The sequence below is a fragment of the Erinaceus europaeus genome, chromosome 1 (assembly GCF_950295315.1).
Source record: "Erinaceus europaeus chromosome 1, mEriEur2.1, whole genome shotgun sequence".
NCBI classification, from domain to species: domain Eukaryota; kingdom Metazoa; phylum Chordata; class Mammalia; order Eulipotyphla; family Erinaceidae; genus Erinaceus; species Erinaceus europaeus.
In genome coordinates this window covers 178,563,918-178,587,426 of record NC_080162.1, presented here as the reverse complement: position 1 = coordinate 178,587,426, position 23,509 = coordinate 178,563,918, and the positions used below count along the sequence as shown (strand labels likewise).

Genomic DNA, 23,509 nt, shown 5'->3' with positions numbered 1-23,509 from the left:
AACAGCTAGAAACAGGGATACTACCTTAAGATATAATCTTGAAGCACATTATTTTTTAGACTCTTTATTGAAGTATAATCTAGATACAGAAAAGTGTGTGTAAGTGTATAGCTTGATAAAGTTTCATAACTCTACACTCCCACATATTCACTGATTAGAATTTGAACACAGAGATATGAACACATGTTAAAGGCATATGGCAGAGAAGCATTTATATAACTAGGCCTCCAATGAATTTATTAAAAGAAAATTTCTGACATACATAGAATTGAACTAGATATCATATAGGATATGAATGACACAACAAACTTGTAACTGGAAGAAACAGCAGTGAATCTGAGAGAAAATAGTAAACAGAGAATTCCAACCAACAGTTCTAAACATTCTCTAATTTCGTGCCTAACTTCATACACTTCATTGAGGAAAAAAAAAATCAAGGAATAATAAAAATCATTAATATGTATCTAATTAAAAGGTTGTCTTGAGAAACATTTCATCATTCAATGTGCATGATCCTTGGCTTTGAAAACCTAATTTATGTTCCTGTATTACACACTTTTCATATTGTAGGAGTCATCTTTTTATTACAATGATAAAAAGTATTTTAATAATAGTAGCCCATGTACAGAACAGAGTACACAGAATAGAGAAAGGTCAGAGGAAATGATAAGATTGTGAGACCATTGTAATAGCTCACATAGGAAGTGATTTTTGTACTGACTTAGGAAGACTATTAAAATAAGCAGGTAGGAATAAATTAGAAATGCATTATTTGGGGTGAATCACTATGGCTTGACTATTGACTTAACAAGGTTAAACTAGACTGGATTTACTGTACTTGTTCAAATTACATATATGTATTTGGGAGAATAATTAAAGCATGATAAAATTAGTAACATTGGAAAACAAAGTTTTTCAGTTTACTGCTAGTATCTAAGATTTGTTTATATATACAATAAAGAGTACTCAGATTTGTTTCATAATGGTGAGAAATCCATCTCCTTTCCCTCTCTCAATTTCTCTCTCTGTCCTAGAATAAAAACTTAGAAAGAAAGAAAAAAAAGGGTAAAAAATGGCCATAAGGAGTGGTGGATTTGCAGTGCCAGTACAGCACCCTATAAATAACCCTGGTAGAAATAAAATAAAATAAAAAGTCAAGTAATTATGAAAGAAAGGAAGAAAGAAAGAAAGAAGTCAAGTTTTTTATTTTATTTTTGGAATTTGGTTCTTGCAACTAACTCCTAATGTCCTATTCTTCAAAATATGGAAGACAAATACTATTACAGTAGTTAATTGATAGCAAAAAGTAATGAGATAAATATAATTGTCACTTCAACAGTTTTTTTTTAAATTTCTTTACTGAGGGATTAATGTTTTGCAGTAGACACTAAATCCAATAGTTTGTACATGCATAACATTTCTCAGTTCACTTTAACATTTTTAAGTAATCTTACTACCCAGAATTTTCCTATTAATATTTCTGTTTTCACAAACACTTATTATCATATTCAAACCACTGCTAGAACCTGGAAAGACCTGGATTGTGCCACCTGCCGCTTGACCTCTAAGCCTGCTACTTCTGTAGCTGTGCCATTTTATTAACTTCAAAGTTCCAATATTGAGTTTTTTGGGTCTATATTACTGTAGCAATGGTATACTTCAAGTCACCGATTAGCATTCTAGGTTTAATTAATAAAAATTGATATAAAATTATATTTTTTCAGTAGAGTACTTGGTATAATGTAATAATATCTCTAGTGATGGTAATTTCAGATGCATAAAATTCAATAAAAAAGCTAGCAGTAACAAGTTAAATATTATTGTGTATGAGGTGCATGAGTAAGAAGAAGGAATCAGGGTAATATGATTTTAAATAAAATCTATTGTGTTTGGCAGTCAGTGGATGATGCCAAGACAAGCTAATGAAATTTAAATTTCAAGACCACCAGTTATTTTTTATTTACCCCACCAGTTATAAAAGCCCATTCTAAGACCCGACTGGACCCTTGGCAATGTGTTTTTAGAAGTTCATACCTCTTAAACGAGGCCCCTCAAAATTTGACATAGTTTGGTTCCGTAAAAAATCGAGTAACCCTTTTCCTACTTGGTATGAATTTTTACTTATTTTCATTTGAAATACAGTAGTAAACTATAAAATTATCTTGATATGCTCTTAGTATGCACATAATAGTCCTGGTCTCCATGCTTTATTTTTTTTTGATTTAATATTGTCTTACAAAATTATGGGGTAGTGGGTATAATTCCACATTGTTCCCACTACAGAGCTCTGTGTTCCCATTCCCTACACTGGAAACTGCAGTAGTTCTCCGAAGGTCACAGATATGGGTTGGATATTATTTCTATAACTATATATATGTCCTTTTTTAATTTCCCTATGGACCTGCCTTTTCTTCCTTTCTAAGTCACACTTATTGCTATTTCCAGATTCCCCCCCCCCCCCCTTCTTTCTCTTGGAGTTCACAGCCCTCTGGTCCTTTTCTCCTAACCACTGGGACTATGGTCCAAAATTCTTTAAGGAAGGGATACAGAAGGTGGGAATTCTGGGTTCTGTAGTTGCTTTTTAACCAGATATGGATATTGACAGGTTGATCCATATCCCTAGTCTTTTTCTGTCTTTCCCTAGTGGGGTAGGGTGCTGGAGAGGTGAGGTTTCAGGACCCATTGGAGAGGTCTGCCCAGAGAGGTCAGGATGGAACCATAGTAGCTTCTGCAACTTGGTGGCTGAAAGGCAGTAGATATAAAGCAGGACAAGATGTTTAATAACCAGGAACCAAAAAGTAGGACTAGAACAGATAAGAATAAGGATCTTACTGTGGAAAGAAACTAGGAAATCTAGTTTAGTTATGTTACTAGGAGTCCATGACTTTAATAATTTTTGCTAAAGCTTGATAGCTAACATGGAGGCAGACTAAAAATATTACCTGGGGAGATGGTGTGAGAGATGAGAGAATAGAACTAGAAAGTTAGATTAAGGCAGAGAGTAGCTCCCAAACTTGAAGAAAGTATATAAATATAATTGTTTACCCCATCTATTTGACCCAGGGCCCATATATATTCACCTCGAGTCCCTGTCAGTTTAACTTTGCAGTTCCTAGTCACAGCTGGGAACATTCTAGGCTGCACTCATTTCAGGACCAGTCTTCCTAGAGTGGCAGAGTAGGATGACCAAGACCCCCTTCAGAGAGTGGGGCAGTCCTTACCATTGCTGCTATATAGTGAGGGTAAAATCCCAGAGAGGCCCACTAGGGGGCTTATGATGACATTCCTGATGGAAGTGACCAGTGATGTTGGAGAGACTGATGTATTAGAGGTTTTGGCTCATATTGTCTATGGGGGAATCCTGGATACAATCAGAAGAGGAAGTGGCAACATAACATGGCATGTTGTCACTGGTTACATGGACTTAGTTGAGGTCAACAGAGGCAGTATCACAGGGTAGGGGATCAAGAAGAGGGGGAAGCATCAAGAAATATATGGAAAGTCCCAGGGGTTCCAGGACTAGGAGAAATACAGATTTTCAAGAGAATGGGGAAAGTTTCTAATAGTCATAGAGTTCAAGAAGGCAGTAAATAATCATTATTATAACTAGGTTACTTGGATTTTGGTTTACTCTGAAAATCCTATGGTCGAGATTTACTGTACCATATTTGACCTCACCATGATTTTTTATCTGATGCTATCTACAGATTATATATCTTATATACTGACAGCACAAATTGATTCTGTGATATCTGGTCTAACATTGTAGGTAGCAGTATTTGAAAAAAAAAGTTATTTTTAGAAATGCTTTAACAATTTAAGCCCAGTATCAGAATTCAGTTTACAAATTGGAAACATTAAGTGCTTAGACTAAATGAAAATATACTCAGACGGAATTCTAAGCAGTTAAAGAACTTGAGATAGTCAATAAATTTTCCATGACATATTGAATAGTGATTTATAAGATTAGAAATTAATAGGAGGGTAGTTTAACACCATTCCTACCACCAAGTGTCCCTCCCCCTCCCTCTCCCCCACTATGGTGAACATGATAGTCCACCATCCCCCCCAGAGTTTTTTACCTTGGTGCAATACTCCAGACCCAGTCCAGGTTCTGCTTTGTGTTTCCCTTTCTGTTCTTATGTCTAAATTTCTGTTTATGAGTGGTATAATCCCATATTCATCCTTCTCTTTCTGGTTTATCTAATTTAACATGATTCTTTCAAGCCCCATCCAAGATGGGATGAAGAAAGTGAATTTATTATTCTTAATAGTTGACTTAGTATTCCATTGTGTGTATATATACCACAATTTTCTCAGCCACTCATCTGTTGTTAGACATCTAGGTTGCTTCCAGGTTTTGACTACTATAAATTGTTCTTCTATAAACATAGGTATACATATATATATATTTTTGGATGGGTTTGTTTGACTCCTTAGGATATATCCCCCGGAGGGGAATTGCTGGGTCTTAAGGTAGGTTCATTTCTAGCCTTGTGAAAATTCTCCAGACTGCTCTCCACTAGGGTTGGACCAATTTACATTCTCACCAGCAGTGCAAAAGAGTTCCTTTACCCTACAATCTCTCCAGCATTTGTTGTTGCTATTATTTCTGATGTGTGACATTCTCACAGGGGTAAAGTAGTATTTTACTGTTGTCTTTATTTGCATTTAAATATTGTCTCTATGATTTTTATTTAAATGCAATGAATGCAGTGAATTTATATATTTTTTATTTATGGCTTAAATTTTGTCAGAAGTTCATATTTCTGACTGAAAATATTTGTTCTTTTCCTTTTTGTTTCTTTTTACCATCACTGAAGGTATAACAAATAGAAGAACATCTTATCTGCCACTATAGTGTCTATTTATCGAGAAACTTAATTGCCCTAATTACTGTGAGTGCAATCATGCTTCCCTGAGTGAATATTTCATTTACTATCACAATCCAGTATCACAGTGAAATTAAGAGCCGAGTTTCTCCTTGAAGATATAGCATAATTTTTATTTTTAGGTTTCTGTAACTAAAAAAAAAATTGCTTGGATTTCTGTATCAAACAAAATGATTTGAAATATTTGAAGGTTAGTTCAATAAAAATTGATAAATCCAAAAGGAAATGGTTTTATTAATGTGTCACAATTTGTTATGTATGTACATTAAACAGGAAAATGCAAATTACAAAACTATGTTTATGTAGATTTTAGGGTTGCTGGTGCCTTGTAATGTAAAGACAAGAAAGCATATATATGCCTGGGAAATATTGCCACAGACTTTCATGCCTGAGACTGTGAAGTGCTAGGTCCATAATCTGGTAACACCATAAGCCAGAGCTAAGCAGTGTTTTAGTAACAGAAAAAAAGCGTATGGTTGAAAGACTACAAAGGACTCTGTAATGTGCAGATAGGTTTCTTTGCCTCAAAATATAATGAATATATCACACAGATATAAATAAGTTATATTGTGTGTAGACATCCTTGGCAATACATTCTGGTTTTCAGATTTTATGTTTGCAAATTTACTTAACTGATAAAATGTATTTATATCCCTAAATCAAAGTTGCCCTTGCAATCATTCTTAGACATTTCTGAGTGGTGACAGTTCAAGTTGTTTGATGAGCAGGTTTACAGCTGAGGCAAACAAAACAGTCTTCTCCCTACTTTTTTTCTTTCACACTGTGAACAAGTAAACTTCTCACAATGTATCGAGTGTCACACTTCACACTTTATTCATTTTTTAATATTTTCTCTTCTGCTATTTAAGACAATCTCTGTGGATCCAGGAGATGAGTCAGCATTAGAACAGGGGACTTGGGGAGTCGGGCTGTAGTGCAGCGGGTTAAGCGCAGGTGGCGCAAAGCACAAGGACCGGCAGAAGGATCCCGGTTCGAACCCTGGCTCCCCACCTGCAGGGGAGTCGCTTCACAGGCGGTGAAGCAGGTCTGCAGGTGTCTATCTTTCTCTCCTCCTCTCTGCCTTCCCCTCCTCTCTCCATTTCTCTCTGTCCTATCCAACAACGACAACAACAATAATAACTACAAAAAAAAAAAAAAAAACAAGGGCAACAAAAGGGAATAAATAAATTAAATAAATATTAAAAAAAAAAAAAAGAACAGGGGACTTGACTGAGTACCCAGATTTCCCAGGTTCAGTCTTTGACACCTTCAAATACAGTGAGCAGTGCCTGTCCCCTCCTTCTACCACCACCACCACCACCCCAATAAACATAAAAAAAATTCTTAGAAATATCTGAGAGTCATCCTAAGTGCTGTCTAATATACTTTATTTCAAAAAAACCAATGTTCCTTACAGAGAAAATATATGTTAGATGAGCATCAGTCCAGCATGACTTGGAATAAATACTGTTGGCAGCAAGTTCACTGTTAGTGAGTCAACAATATAATTAAATAAGGCACTTTTCAACAAAAAAAAAGCCACATAAAACAAAATTATGAACTGAGTAGTTGATGAAGATTGTGTGACTGGTTACTCATAGGACCATAAGCCTGCATTCCCTCTCAAGCAGTGCTTCACAATTTAAAGTGTTTGCAGAAACTCCCCATGGGAGCGGGGCAGTTGGTAGCGTAGTGGGTTAAGCACACATGGCACGAAGAGCACGAACCGGCCAAGGGATCTCAGTTCAAGCCTCCGGCTCCCCACCTGGGGGGGGGGGCGCTTCACAGGCAGTGAAGCAGGTCTGCAGGTGTCTGTTTTTCTCTCCCCCTCTCTGTCTTCCCCTCCTCTCTCCATTTCTCTCTGTCTTATCCTACAACAATGACTGCAATAACAACAATAATAGCAACAACAATAAACAACAAGGGCAACAAAAGAAAAAAAAATAGCCTCCAAGGAACAGTGGATTCATAGTCCAGTCACTGAGCCACAGCAATAACCCTGGAGGGAATAATAATAATAATAATAATAATAATAAAATTAAAATTAAATAAAAAAAGAAACTTCCCATGGGAATACTGGGAATTCAAAATAACGTAAATTAAAGTCATATAGGAATCAGAGAAAGTAAAAGTTATACTTCCTACTACCTGCAAACCATTGAATTTGCTCTTTCAAGATCTGAATATATTTCTCAATCTTTTAAATCTCCCAGTAGAAAGATAATGATTCAATTACTTGTGTTTATAAAGATATAGGGTATTATATTATTATTATTATTATTACTTGTTATAAATTCTGAAAGAGCAGGGATATTTTTTATCTGTTCATGTAGTAATACTCAGTGACAGGAAAAGTGCTTGACATAAAATGTGTATGTGTTCAATATAAATGTTATACTATTGGGGTCAGGTGGTGGTGCACCACTTAAGTGCTTATGTTACCATGTGCAAGGACTCAAGTTTGAGCTCACAATCCCCACATGTAGGAAGTAAGTTTCACAAGTGATGAAATCTGCTTGCAGTTCTCTCTCTCTCCCTCCCTCCCTCCATCCCTCCCTCCCTCTATCCTTCCCTCTCAGTTTCTCTCTATCCTACCAAATTAAATAAATTAAAAAATATTATAGTATTAAAATTAATTATCTATCTATATATATATATATATATATATATATATATATATATCTTATTCACACACTCAATAACTATTTGTGAGATGCTTGCTATGTGAAAGATATCATTCTAGACTCTAGATACATAGTAATCAGAAGAGAATTCAAGGTGTTTTCCTTCACAGAATTTAGGACTTCAAGTAGTGGTTTATAAACTTCACATTGGGAACACCTAAAGATTGATTTATCAATTTAAGAACCAGAGCACAACTATATCATATGTATGCAATGCTAGGGACTGAACTCTAGACCTCATGCTTGAGTGTTCAGTGCCTAATCTACTGTGCCACCTGCCCAGGACACATGAATAATCTAAAGATATTGTAAAACACTGAAATTTTACTCTCCACCGTTTTACATTCTAATTTAGTTGGTGTGTGATACAGTTCAGACCAAGGGTCTGTTACATTTCCCTGGATGATTTCACTGTTAAGTAGAATGTATGAATCACTAGCCTAATACACGCTAAACATCAACCAGTTCCAAGTAGCTTCCAAGTTGAGAATGAAGATAGTTTTGTGGTACTTCACGTTTGAAATGTGACACATTGTCAAAAGTCATAGACTTACTGAAAGTCTTTCTTTTCAGATTAGATTGTTTTTATAATTATATATTGATATTAGATTGACATTAGTTTAATTTAGCCCTATGTTTTTATTCCAAGGGAAATATCTCAATATGGATTAAAAGCCAAAAAACAAAAAGCCCTTGAGGGCCAGAGTGAGTGAGAGCTCACACATGCCTTGTTTGTCACGAGAAAACCCCAAGTTTGAGCCTCACAGTGACATGTGAGCTCCAGTGTGCCAATAGAAGCTCTGGTGCTGTGGTGTCTTTGTCTCTTTTTGTCTCTGTCTCTAAATTAAAAAAAAAAACAGCCTGGAAGTAGTGAAATCAAACAAGTGTGTGGCCCCTGGCTCTGGAAAGCAAACAAACAAAAAACAACTTTACTTAAACTAAGGTGAGGGGTTTGGACAGTGGCACACCTGGTTGAGGTCACACATTTCAGTGAGTAAGGATCTGAGTTCAATCCCAGGGTCCCTTCCTGCAGAGAGTGGTGAAGCGAGGGAGGGCTGCAGGGACTCTCTCCATATCTACTTTCCCCTCCTCTCTCAATTTCCCTCTATCTCTGTCTGTAATAAGTAAATAATTTTTTAAAAGGTGAGATATTTGACATTTCAACTGAGGTAGGCATACTTATCATTATCAAATGGAGTCATCACTATTATTTCTTTCATCTAAAACAAATGTGACACTGAATTTTTTTTTTATATATATAAAGAACTTTTGGGATCAGGAGATGACACACCTATGTTACCATGCACAAAGACCTGGCTTCTAGCCTCTACTCCCATGTGCACAGGTTGGAGGAAACAGTGAGTGGGGAAGCAGTCTTGAAATGTCTCTCTTTCTCTCTCTCTCTCGCTATTTCCTTCTCTCCACTCAATTTCTCTCTGTCCTATCAAGTAAAAATTTAAAAAAAATTAAAAAGGAGAAGAAAATAGCTGCATGGAGCAATGGATTCATTGCCTAGACAGAGATCCCTGGTGATAACTCTGGAGGGGAAAAAAAAGAATTAAAGAGGGATCTAGAGCCTTTCTTGTTTATGTGATTGTAGATATCATTTGCTTCTATATTTTCAAAGGAAGGAACAGTAACTCTATGTATGTATCATTTTGGCTCCCAGATACTAAATTTTAGAACCATGCTAATACACTGGTTCAAAATTCTAATGTGTAGTTTCTGGTAAAATGGCTGCTATTTTGGCTAAATATTATGCCTTTTAAGAACTTATTTGCTTCTATCTTTCCCTACTGGAGTAGGGCTCTGGAACAGTGAAGTTCTAGGACACACTAGTAAGGTGGTATGCCTGGGGATTGACCTGTCAATACCCATGTCCAGTGGAGAAGCAATTAGACCTCCCACCTTGCGCACCCCATGAAGATCTTTGGTCCATACTCCCAGATGGATAAAGAGTAAGGAAGCTTTCAATGGAGGGAAGGGGATATAGAAATCTGGTGGTGGGAATTGTATGGAATTGTACCTCTCTTATCCCACAATCTTGTCAGTCATTATTAAATCATTAGTATTAATTTAAAAAAGAAGAAATTTGTAATAGGTACTGGCTAAAACTGAAAGCTTCCTCCTATTGATTTTTCATGACTTAGCAACTTTAGTATGGGAGTGCCACCACAATCTGAAATATTCTGACTGGTTTTGCTGAGTTGGCAGGAGCAACGCAGTAATGCCTATCATAAAAAAGGAAATGTAGATATGTGACTGTGGAATTCTAACACATTCCTTACATACGGGTTTTGTTTTTTTTAATTTTCCTTAGAAGTGCAACCTATACTACAGTTAATACTTTAGTACTAATCAACTTCTTATCTTCTGAAAAGGAGAGTCTGTTTGGAATCACAAGGCAATCGACCTTGAAGGCAAGCTTAGTATATGCAGATTTCTTGTATCACCTCCACGCTTTTTACTCGTAGTTCTCTGGATCACAGTGAAGACTCAGTTGTGCAATCATCCTATGGCCTATTCTGATAGAAACTGATGAAAGTTATGGTTGTTTCCAACATTTTTTTTTTTACTTCTGAATTTATTTTTTGTATGACTTATTTTAAACAAATGTTTTCTGAACAGATAGAAAAAAATATGCATAGTTAAGGTAAATCATGAATTGACAATAGGTTTCAAACGAAATACACAATTATTATGTTACAAGGTGCGGCTTGTCTCTGTTCAGCTTAAAAAGTGGAATTTGTTAGTAAAGATGTAGGTTGTTTGCATTGATCAGATGAAAAGTGGATATAAAAAGAAGATGTAAGGATCAGCCAAGTCGCTGATTTGGATAATGCACTGCTTTGTCAGGTGCGTAGCCTGGGCTCAAACCCAGTCTCCACCACATGCAGGAAGCTCTAGTGTGTTCCCGATCTCCCCCAACCCTCTGTCTTTCTTCTCTCCCTCTTGCTTTCTCTCTCACTCTCTATCTGTCTCTATTTATCTGGAAAAGTCATCCCAGGGCAGTGGAGCCTTTATAAAACAACAAAAAATTCAATAAGGATTTAGAATTGGCTCCTTGGACTATGGTCCTGAGTTAAAACAAGTGAACTTAATAATAAGCAACATAATAGTTACAGGTTTTAAAAAGGAATTATAAAAAATAGATAAACAAAATAAAGAACTTCAGTTTAAATTTAAAAAAATTCCAGCAAGGCGTAGAAGAATAATCTATTTAAAAAAAAATGTGGGAGTCAGGTGGTAGCACAGAAGGTCATGCTCAGGTGGCCCCATGTTGGATCTTGCAGCTCCCCACCTGCAAGGGAGTCGCTTCACAAGCGGTGAAGCAGGTCTGCAGGTGTCTGTCTTTCTCTCCTCTTCTCTGTCTTCCCCTCCTCTCTCCATTTCTCTCTGTCCTATCCAACAACAATGACCTCAATAATAATTACAACGAGGGCAATACAAGAGAATAAATAAATATTTAAAAAATTGTTGGTGAAATATCTGACTAGGTAATGCACTTGCCTTGCTATGTCCAAGAGCCTCACTTGAGCAGGCCCTCATCCCCTCCCATTCTATCTGTCTTTTCCTATCCAAAAAAGTGAAAGAAAGAAAGAAGGAAAGAAAGAAGGAAAGGAAGAAAGAAAAAAAAGAACATTAAGAAAAATTTCACTTGTCATTATGTGATTATCATCTGGATTAAAGAACAAGAAGAAGTAGACAAGGGAAATTTGGTTTTATTATAAAAAAAAGTGATATGTAGTCTAGACACTAAGAAAAGTTCTTTGAAAAAATCTCATCATTTTCTTTGTGAATCCTCCTGTCATTACAACCAATTTTAAACTTCTTCGAATGTTAGTGATAACAACTTGCTTTGAGGAGTGAAATGATTTTTTGTTGTTTTAGTTTTGATAAGTTTTTTTTTCTTTGAAACAGAAAAGAAGGGGCCTGTTGGTGGCACACCTGGTTGAGTGCACATGTTACATTGTGCAAGGACCCAGGTTCAAGTCCCATCCCTACCTGTAGGGGGACTGTTTTGCACATGGTGAAGCAGAGCTGCAGGTAGCTCTCTGTCTCTCTCCCTTTCTGTCCCTCCATTCCCCTCGATTTTTGGCTATCTCTATCCAGTAAATAAAGATAGTTTTAAAAAATAAAAATAAAAAAATGAAACAGAAAAGAGGAGGTAACATTTTTCTTTTAAAGAGTAATGATAATAAGATGGAACCAGTAACATCAAGAAAATAGTTATTTTTTTTAACCGAGACTTTGTGTTCTGTGTGTGAATTGAAAATAACTTTAAGTTATAAGCTATATTATTGAGTAATGTTCTTCATTTAATGGTTTCCAGTTAACATTGAAAAATATATTGGGTTTCTTTGAATTGTTATTCTTTTTCTTCTTTTAGCAATCATATATGTATAATCCTTATAACTGAAAAAGTTGAATGTGGTGGCCCCGGAGGTGGCACAATAAAGCATTGGACTCTCAAGCATGAGGTCCCAAGTTTGATCCCCTGCAGCACATGTACCAGAGTGATGTCTGATTCTTTCTCTCTCCTATATTTCTCATAAATAAATTAAAAAATCTTTTTTAAAAAAAAAGAAAGAAAAATTTGAATATGGAAGCACTGTGCTATTTGAATTTAGTATAGAAATTTCATTAATGACAATAATCTCAAAGGAACAAGTTTCACAGACTACATTTTATTGGCATTACCTCTAAATGAAACATTTATATTAATATCGCAAATTATTTACATGAAAATTCTTTTATGAAAATGACCTTGATTTTTAGTCTGACTTCTACTTTAAATCAAGCTATGAATGAATGATTAAATCAAATATAAAACATAGAACAATTTAACAAGTTAATAGTTTTACAGATAAGATAGAAATGCTTCTGCTATTATCTTGGTTACTTAATACTGAATTTGAGTTGTCTTCTTGAAGCATTCTGTTGTTTTAATTTCTTGTTACACTACTCTAAAGCAATCTAAATATATTTCACAAGTAAGTTTAGAGAACCACTTCTCCGAGAGAGAATATTATTGTGTTATTTACAGTCAACTTGTTATCTGCAAATGTTTTCCTGGATCAGTTCCTGACACTACATAATCTAGTGATGAGCATTTTTCTGATCTCTCTTATAAAAATGAGTAAATAATATTTAAATTTTTAACATGTGAAAAAGCAAATTCTGAATTTACAATATGGTTGTAATTGGAATTCTTTATTTGATGGTGCAGTCAATAAACATGTTCTCAGAAGTGATTACTCAAACTCCCAATGTTATTTTTGACATACACACTTGAGATACACCGTGCTAGGTAGATGCTAGATATTAGTGGATTATTCAAGGTACATGTAGATCCATACATTAGAAATAATTTTATTTGGGCTAGTAAGAATTCTCATTTGGATAATGTTCTTTGCATTATCATGAGCATTACTAAGGTCTGAATCTAAAGGCCCACAGGTACTAAAAGACAGCTTTGGTGCTATGGTATCTTTCTCTTTGTTTTTTCTCTTTCTTTCTATCTGAAATAGTCAGCCTGGAGCAGTGAAAACCCAGAGAATAAAAACAAAATTCATTGTATTTTAATTGAATGTCTATAATGTAACAATAGGCATTTAAAATAAAAAATTGAGACTGACTAGGAAATGGTTCAGTTAACACAGGTGGGTGCTGCGTTGGTGTGGCTATAGGTTCAATGCCTACCCCACATGCATTGATCTCTCTTATGAAATAAAATAAAGCACTTCTAAAACATTAGAAGGAAAAAATAAAAATAAGTGAAACCTTATTCATTTAACATTTGCTGAACGGCTATTACTAGATACTAACATGAACACTGGTTTTGTCCTTGCAAAGTTTTTAGACATTCAAGGAACAAAACTTTATAAATTGATAGTTAAAGAACTTAGTGCCTTAATTTATTAAATTTATACTTGTAAGATCAGTCCTATCTTCCCCAATATGTAGTATGCAGTCTCAGCCCTTCAAATAATATAAGTAATATTATAATTATAGTTTTAGGCCTGAGAGATTCTCTATTCTATTTTTAAACCTCTCAATGACTTCATTTATTGTACTGGAAATCAATTTAGGAAATCACGTTAGTCCACTAAGCATTTCAGATAAGGTGATTCCATGAAGCATTCCAAGATTATCATAAGGAATTGCTTTCGTATGCCATAAAAGAAAAAGAAATAAGCAGAATATGACCTGCTGGAGGAGTTTACAGTTTTACAGCTCCTCCCATTCTAGCGCATAAATCACTCAGTTACAGTTAACTTTGGATTATCACTCACAGATTGAAAGCCAAACAGCCATTGCATACTCTGGGCTTGTGGTGGCACTTGTATGTGTGTTTCTAAATCAATGATGAGGGTATCGGAACCAATATTGGATATGGATATGGCAAATTACACTGAAGTATTGGACCCAACTTACACAACTTTGGAGTTTGATGCTATGCAGATTCTATATAATTCAAATGGTAAGTTCTCATTTACTTGTAGGTATCTAGAAAAGTGACTGCAATGGAAGAAAAAAACAGACTTCTCAGTGGAAAGTCTGTGTTTTATTGCTGGGAACGTCAAGGCTTACTTTTTAAGATCACAAATCTGAGCTTTTACACTTCATCACAAATTTAAACTAATAATGCTATGTCTGTAAAATGCTATGCTTATTTTATGTTTAGAATAGGATAAGCCTACTTGTGTGTAATAAAGTAGTCTCAGAAATCTCTCACAGGCCACCTAGGCAAAAAGAATAATTTTAGCAGTAATTTTATTTACTGCAAGTCATAGTAATAAGTAGTACTAGTAGATTGGCTATAAAATATATTTTCTAGACAGTATTTAAAACAGCATATGGAATAAAATTTCCAAAGAACACTGGGGAGTTTCTCTGACTTCTTCTCCTTTTATTATATTATTTCTGAATTGCTACTTATCAGAAACTGAACTCAAATTTACTGTTGGGTTTTTGCTTTAAACATAAGTATGAAATAAAAGGAAATAAATTTTTTATAGTATAACCTTATTTGAAAAACTAATGATTAGTCTGACATAGTTCTTGTTATTTATCTACTGTAATATTTTAATTTTAAATCATATGTGAATTGTTGAGATATCTTGTCTTTATAAATTTAATTCCTATTAACTTCAAATTTAGACTTTTTTCAAATAAGATTCCTTTACAAGTTAAGTCATAATTATTAGAAGTTGTAACTTCTAGTTTTTATACTTTGGAGTGTCATATGTTTATTTCAGAAGTGAGAGTGTATTTTTGACTCAGAATATACCCATACCCTACATGCTATATAGTTTATATGTCTGCAGTTATATCTGCAATTGACAATAGTTTATCCCTGGGTCATTTTTTTTTATTGTCACAAGATGAATGCTAAAATTTTAGCACAACAGAATAAAAATGAATCTGTATTATAAGCCATCAAAGCCACTATTTTGAGTCCTTAGATTTTATTATGGATATTTAATGGGAAACTTAACTCAAAATGGTGCTTTACTTTTTTTTATTATGCCATTATTAATTTATGTAACTTTGGCATTAAATTGCAGGCCAAAATTAAATATTTTGATCATTATGCATGATCATTCAGAATACAATCAGTATTAGCATCTCTGCCTGTCATATTTTCAAATATTTGTTTTGTTTATTTTACCAAAAGTCCCTATCATTTCAATTTGACAAAGTACATGATTTTATCAATGTTATGAATTTATATATGCTAATATCTACCTACTCCAAGGTGTTAATGAGGACTTATATGGAGTTATAAGCCAATTTCTGCTATGTTTAAATTTTAATAATTTATATTAATTGTAAAGTATTAATGTAGTACCTTGATATTTAATATCATTTAAATACACACTGATGGCTAAAGGTAAAGTCAATAATACGATTCATTGAAGCAGTATTATCCATTCTTAGGCAAAATTAAGATAATAATAAGTGAGCAAGTCAATACATAATATAATTTTAGACACTGAAGAAATTATTTTAAAAAATCAGAATTCTAGGTTCAGTTTGACAGGAGATGAGTGGTGACTCTTAGATATGCATTCAGAGCGTGGTTCGGGAGGTGGTGCAGTGATAAAGCTTTGGACTTTCAAGCATGAGGTCCTGAGTTCGATCCCCAGCAGCACATGTGCCAGAGTGATGTCTGGTCCTTTCTCTCTCCTCCTGTCTTTCTCAATAATAAATAAATAAAATCTTTAAGGAAAAGATATGCATTCAGAGAATGCTGTAGATTATACAAATTATCTATGTGTTGTGTGTTTTAAAATGGACTTCTTTACAACAATATAGGAACCATTAAAGGAGACATAAATGGAGACTGGTCATATTACTGACTTTAATTACTAGTAATGATGACATAGGAAGGAGAGAAAGAATAGCAAGCTCTAAGACCTATTTTTAATGATAGTTTTAATTAAAATACTACTGGTATATAATACTACGTAGGTTTTAGGAGTAATGCCTCGCACTTCAGTAAATTATATGTACCACCCTGCTGCCTTTACCAAAAAAAAAAAAAAAAAAAAAATCTATCCACTATCCACTGTTGTTCAGTTGACCTTCTCTGACCACTTCTCCCTTCTCCTTCTGTACCCCTTGGGCATTCACCATTTTGTTGCCAGAGTCTAGAGATCTATTTTTGGTTCACTTTGTTTCTTCATTTTCTTTCCTTCTTTGTATCCCCCTTACAAAAGAAATCATACATTTCTTTCTTTTCCTCTTTCTTTCTTTCTTTCTTTCTTTCTTTCTTTCTTTCTTTCTTTCTTTCTTTCACTTACCTTGAAATAGCCACCTGGAGCTTCATCCATGTTGGCACAAATGGTATTAATATACAGTTCCTATTAGACTTCAAAGTCATGTGATTAAGTAAGTGGAAATTCCACACTGATATTCGTGAGAAAAAAAATCAGGGCCAGAGATGACAATTTAGAGAAGTTTTCATTGATTCAGTGTTACGGGGCTGGAGGAGCTCCTACTGAGAAGAGATTAATTGGGCTTCTGGTATCTTCTGTTTCCAAAGCTTAATTGCTAGCAGTATGAGGTCAGTATTGGTATGAAATGTGGCAAAGCAACTAGCTGATACAAAGAAAGCTTCGGTGTGAGACTTCCAAGAACCCAACAAAAAGACTGTGTTGAGGCTGTTTGTCAATTTAAATAAGAAGTGTCAGTGGTAACTCTAACTTTCTTCTTGTTTACTATAACAGATAGTTCTGCCCCAGAGACCACAAATATGAATGCCACAGACAATGGTGTCAACTGTCTATGTTCTATATGTGGAGACAGAGCAACAGGAAAGCACTATGGCGCATCCAGCTGTGACGGGTGCAAAGGCTTCTTTCGACGCAGCATACGCAAGAGCCATGTTTACTCCTGCAGGTACTTGAAGTGCTCCTTTTAGGAAAGCTGTCTTTATGAAGAAGTTTTGGAGTAACATTCCAGAAGTCCACAAATAAAATTCAAAGTTTTCATATTTTCTCTTTCCTCGTTAAATCAACAAAACATATAAGCTTCACTCAAGGTGATGATGGGTGGTATTTTTTGCATGATGCTTTCACACAGAGTGTTCTTTTTATGAATTAGCTTAATTATATAAAATACATATATTATTTGTTGCCATCAGGGTGGGTTCAGTGCTGTCAATACAGATCCACCTCTCCCAAAGTGTTTTTTTTTCCTTTTTTCTTTTTATTTGATAGGACAAAGAGAAATTGAGAGGAGAGGATGAGGTAGAGAGGGAGAGAGAAAGAGTGACACCTGCATGCTTGCTTCAGTACTTGTGAAACGGCTCCTTTGTAGGTGAAGAGTGGGAGTTTAAACTCAATTCCTTGTTCATATGTGCTCAATTGAGTGCATCATTGCCCAGCCCCCAAACTACATGAATTTATAAATTTGAATAGAATGTACTCATTTATCTGCCACCAGGTCATTGTTGGGGCTCAGTATCTGCGCTACTACTCCACTGATTCTGGAAGTCATTTTTTCCCTTTTCCTTTGGTGAGAGACAGAGAGATACAATGAGAGAAAGAGAGAAGAAGAGATACCTGTAGCACTACTCTGCCATTTATGAAGTTTTCACTCTTGCAAGCAGGTCCTGGGTCATTTCACAAAATAATGTGTGCACTCCTGACTGAGCCATCCCACAGCCCCAGAGGACTTCTTTTTAAAATAAAGAGTGAGTGATAGAGAGGAAAAGAGCAAGAGTGAGAGAAGGAAATATAGATAGGAAGGGAGAAACTTAGAGAGAAGGAAAAACATCACAACACTGTTCCACTGCTCATGCATTTTCCCCTATGTAGGCAGCAACCGGAAACTTAATATCTGTTCCTTGCTTGTGATATAGTGTACACTCTACCATCTGAACTATCTCACACCTCCCCACAAACATATATATGTATGTTTGAAATACATCTTCATTTAGGAGAGAGGCAAGGAGAGACAATAGAGCATTGTTTCATATATAAGTCAGAGACTCATGCTTGCAAGTCCTGCATTTGACCTGGTATGTCACCTCCCAGGCCACAACTGTATGTGTCACCTATCTCTAGTAATCTTTATTTTAATAATGTAGAGTTAAAAATTACATCACACTTAGGGTTATATTTCAGCATGTTCTCAATGACAGTTCTTGAATACAGACAGCCAATACACTAAATATAGGACCACTAAAGTAACTGGAAAATTATAAAAGTGTCTGTGTTTATTAATGAAAGACGTGAAGGAATGCTATGTTGTTTTTGGAACAAGTTGGACATTTAAGGAGTTAATTTCTGTCACAATGTGATGCCTTTTGATTTCTAGGAGTGTGCCAAAAGTTAATATCTAACTGTTCAAATATCTAACTAGTGTTCTCTAGTAATTTTTCTAGGAAAGCTTCAAGGATCATAAAAACAATTTCAATCATCCACTTGAAAACACTCTGATAAACAAGAGTATTATAATTGTTCTTGCTTTTATGCACATCAAAACTCGAGTTAAGAAGTAGATCAAGTAGATTTTCTTCTTGAAAAGCATTCTTCTCTGTGATTACATTAAATATTTAGTGTTTCTAAAAATTGACTACTAAAACAAAATGACATGTTAACGACACTTTAAAATCATGTTTTTAATTAAAGTTAAAATACATACATCTGAACAACAGTGACCCAAACATCTAAATTGAATAATCAGAGAATAACACATGTCTACTTGTGTCTTATATGGCCAAAATGTGAAAGCAATTTTCCCATAGAACTTTTGGAAGCTTAAAATATACTTAGATATTTAAACTCCTTATTCCACATTATGAATGATGTTGCTGACTCAACCTTCTTTACACAGTTTGCTATTAAACTTCTTCTTCTTTTTTTTTTTTTTTGGTTTTCCATTTAATGGAAGTTTAGAGACAGAATGATAGTTTAAAACATACATATATATGATAAAGACTGAGGAAAAGGAAGAGAGAGAGGAAAGGAGAGAGAGAGAGATAAAGAGAGGGAGAGAGAGAGAGATATCTGCAGTGCTGTTTTACCACTTGTGAAGCTTCCCCCCACCAGTGAGGCTTGAACACAGGTACTTGAGCATTGTAACATATGCTGCACTCTATGGAAAACTACCACCTGATCAGGGAAAATGATTTTAAACTCAGATTTTTCTGGTTTCAAATTTATCCATTTCCTTAAATGTGTCATTTTTTTTCTACTTTAACCATTCCATCACCCTAAAGTTGGACTTGCCTTACTAACCACATTTTTTTAATTTACTATATCTTTTAGTTTATATCTGCACTAATACACTGTATTTTCTTTGATGGAGGACACAGTAGTAATTCAACAATTGTATATTAAAATCCTTTACACAGTAGGTGTGTAGTGCCACTCTTACTTGATTTTTTTTGTATTAACTTGATGTTGTGTTTATTGATGACCTGGCACCTCACCCTTCACATGATAATATGCTCAGTCACACATAACCAAATGTTTGTTTTGTTACTTTTTCCCCTCTCTAAAAACAGAGTTCTCCTATTGTTCAACTCATTCATAGTGGGCTTTATGGGTGTTCCTTTATGTGTCACATATATTTTTATTTATTATTGCTATCAGGGTTATCACTAGGGTTGGTGCCTGCATGAGGAACCCACCACACCCTGCAGCCATTTTTTTCTCCCTTCCCCTCCCCTCATCTCCTCTCCCCTCCCCTCTCCTCAACTCCACTCCCCTCCTCTCTCCTCCCCTCCCCTCCCTTCATCTCCCCTGGTCTCCCCTCTTCTCACTAGATAAGACAGAGAGAAATTGAGAGGGGAAGGGAACTAGAGAAGAGAGACACAGAGACCTGCAGTACTTGCTTTACCATTGTGAAGCCTACCCCTGAAAATGGGAAGCAGGGGCTAGAACCCTGGTCCTTGTGAATGGTAATGTGTGTACTTAAGCCCCTACTACATATAGTTTAAAACAAATGTCTTTTGTAGATTAAATAGCCAGTTACCAATCATCAGAGGTATACAATAAAAATGAATATTTTTTTACCAGAACTTTAAAGAAATGTTATTATTTATTATATGCTTTCTAGTATCTTTAAAGACTTTAAAGTACATTCACACAACAACCTTAGGCAAGTCCTATTCTATATTTTTAGTAGAAATGAGCATTAATTGTATATTTCCAAATACCATTGACAGTGAATTATAGACCTTGGAATCAAGCTCAGGACTAATTCCAAAGATTGTGTTCTGAATTTCTTATGTACACAATTTAACTTTTTGGTATGTTCACAAAGTTGTGCAACAATTACTACCATCAATCTAGAACATTTTTATCACCCTGTAAAGAAACTATATTCTTTATGTATTTATCTATTTATTTTCTTTTTGTTGCCCTTGTTTTTATCCTTGTGGTTATTGTTGTTGTTGTTGCCGAATAGGACAGAGAGAGAAATGGAGAGAGGAGGGGAAGACAGAGGGGGGAGAGAAAGATAGACACCTGTACACCTGATTCACCGCTTGTGAAGCAAGCCCCCTGCAGCTTGAACCGGGATCTTTATGCTTGTCCTTGCACTTCGCGCCTTGTACATTTAACCCATTGCGCTACTGCCAGACCACCGAAACTGTGTACTCTTAAAAACTCACTTCCTGTTTCCTTCCCATGCACTTTCCCCACCAGTGTGACATGATTACTAATGTATATTCTGTTTCTATAGATTTACCTCTTTATTTGATATAGGTGAAGTCATACACCGCCCTTCATGACTGAATTCTTTCATTTAAAATAGTATTTTCAACTTCATTGATTCTGTAGTATGCAAAGACTTTATTTCTAACTATTCCAAATAATAATATTATTTTATATAGCCATAGTTAATCTAGTCATAATTTGATGCCCATTTAGTCTTTCCCTGCTATTTTGGTCATTGTGAACACTCGTGTTATGGACACTGGTTTACAGATTTTTAGATTGAGTGTGTTAATTTCTTTGGAATGTACGTGTAGAAGTGGAATTGCTGAAACATATGGAAACTTTTTGAAAAACTGCTCAGCATTCGTACTAATCTATATTGTTTTGTATTATCACCCAAAATGTATGAGAGTTCTTTATTTCCATCTCGTCATCTGTGCATGGTATTGTTGTCTTTTTTTTTTTCTGTGTATAGTCATTTTAGTGGGTGTGAAGTAGTATTTAATTGTGTAGAGAGATTGTAACTGAATACTGTGCTCAATTTCCTCTTAATTTATGATTTTACTTTTAGAGTAACCTTCCATTGAATGTGAGATAAAATTTAAAAAATATATTTAAAGGGAGAAAAGCATGGCAGGACACTCTGCACCGTAACAGAAACATTTAGTAATGAGCAATTAGAATCTGTTTGCCAAGGACTTTAAACTAGGTTTATATTTAATAACTCATTATAGAGCTGTCATGAACCAACCAAAAAGTGAGATGTTATAGTTATTGCACATGCACATTCCTTCCACAGAGAAATTTTTTAGTCTATTTGGTTTATTTTGATAAATAATTGTTTTCTACAAACTAATATATCTTTGTTTAATGTTATAGGTTCAGTCGGCAATGTGTTGTTGACAAGGACAAACGAAATCAATGTAGATATTGTCGGTTAAGAAAGTGTTTTAGAGCAGGAATGAAAAAAGAAGGTAATTATTATAATGACAATTAACATTATTGACCAAAGATGTTGCACAAATTCTCATTTAATATTACCACTCCCTTCTTTCTCTACTTCCTTCCTTCTATCCTTTTTCCTTTCTTCCTTCCATCCTCTCTCCCTTCCTTTCTTCCTTCCTTTCTCCCTTCCTTCCTTCCTTCCTTCCTTCCTTCCTTCCTTCCTTCCTTCCTTTCGTCTTTCATTTTAACCAGGAAATGTAGGCAGAACTTTGCATATGATGCCAATGCTGAATGGCTTAGGAAGAGCAAGTGAGAAAGAAGATGAGGATAGACAGAGGAATAGGAGAGAGAGAAGGAGAAATAGAACGATTCACTATCCATTAGAGCTCCAAGTATGCTATCCATGATGCTCTTATGTGATGCCAGGGGTTGAGTTTGAGGTCTCCTGCATGGAAGGGCACCTACTCTACAGGGTGAGCTACTTCTCAGCTCCACAATCTTTTCATGTGAGTCCTGATTTTATTATCCAAAAAAAAATTTAAGGTTCCTTGAGTTTAAGAATATCAAAAGAATACTGACATCCAGTAGTAAGCAGTGGAGCCAGATTTACGTACTGATTGTCTAATTCCAGATACTTTTCATTCCACTCATGAGTTCTTTATAGTGACAAAATTATTGCATAAATAACATTTCAGTGTCTTGTTCAAATTGTGAATGGTAAGTCTATTGATATGATAAAGTTAAAAAATCTATTTTGAATACTTTTTATTGACAATTGATTATACTTATTTAATAAATATTCTCAAACATTCACTTTTCATGTCCCCATTCATTTAACAAATACTCATTTAGGTATTAGTCATCTCTGGTGCTTCATTTCTTCAGACTAACTTTTTTTGTTAAAGAGACTGAATTTCAAAGGCAGAAAAAGGGCATCAGGGACAAGACACCACATTCTCAACGTTCCTTTCAATGCAGTGGGGGCCATGCTTATACCTGGATCACATATGGCAAAGATGTACACTATTTAAGCACTAATTTGAAGATCCAACAAATATTTATTGAGCATGCTACTTTTCAAGCTCTGCTTCACCACTCATGAAGCTTTCCCCCTGCAGGTGGGGATCAGGGGCTTAAACCCAAGTCCTTGTGTGTGGCTTAAACCCTAGTCCTATGAGCAAGAGCTCATAGTACTGTGTGTGCTTAAGTGGGTACACCGGCTGCCCTGCCCCTACTTTCTTCTCAATTTTTATATCTAACTTTGACCTCTCATTTGTTACTCTTTATATGGCAAATATACAAGTTAACATTGCTTTTTACTATTCCTTATATTTAAACATGTTGTCAGTAAGGAATTTGTAGCTAGATGTTAGTCTTTCTTTCCTTCCTGAGACAAGGAGATGTAGTACTCTCAAAGAACTTTAAAAAAAACTTTTTTTTCAAAGCATTTATTTATTTATTTCCTTTTGTTGCCCTTGTTTTTATTGTTGTAGTTATTATTGTTACTGATAACATTGTTGTTGGATAGGACAGTATAAAAGGAAGAGAGAAGGGGAAGACAGAGCGGGGGAGAGAAAGATAGACACCTGCAGACCTGCTTCACCACCTGTGAAGTGACTCCCTTGCAGGTGCGGAGCTGGGGCTCAAACCTGGATCCTTCCGCCAGTCCTTGCGCTTTGCGCCACATGTGCTTAACCCACTGCGCCACCACCTGACTCCCTCAAAGAACTTTTTATATAAAACTTGAAATTTCTTCTTTCCCAAATGCTGGTATTGAAACCTTCATCTTCCATCTTCTCAGGAGAGACCC

The 23,509-nt window shown here is 35.3% G+C and overlaps 1 protein-coding gene across 4 annotated transcripts in view; it reads left to right on the top strand.

The window, feature by feature from the left end:
- The window catches only part of HNF4G (hepatocyte nuclear factor 4 gamma), a 136,107-nt gene that overhangs the window by 95,701 nt on the left and 16,897 nt on the right, over positions 1-23,509 (top strand). For 3 of the 4 annotated variants that reach the window (XM_060199962.1, XM_007525805.3, XM_060199945.1), the window contains 2 exons: positions 16,813-16,984; positions 21,634-21,728. In XM_060199962.1, the coding sequence (XP_060055945.1) occupies positions 16,839-16,984; positions 21,634-21,728 (241 nt within the window). In that variant the 5' untranslated portion in view covers positions 16,813-16,838. Of the gene's footprint in view, positions 1-13,884; positions 14,061-16,812; positions 16,985-21,633; positions 21,729-23,509 lie in introns of those variants that run through there. The other variant, XM_007525804.3, reaches the window with a different exon arrangement.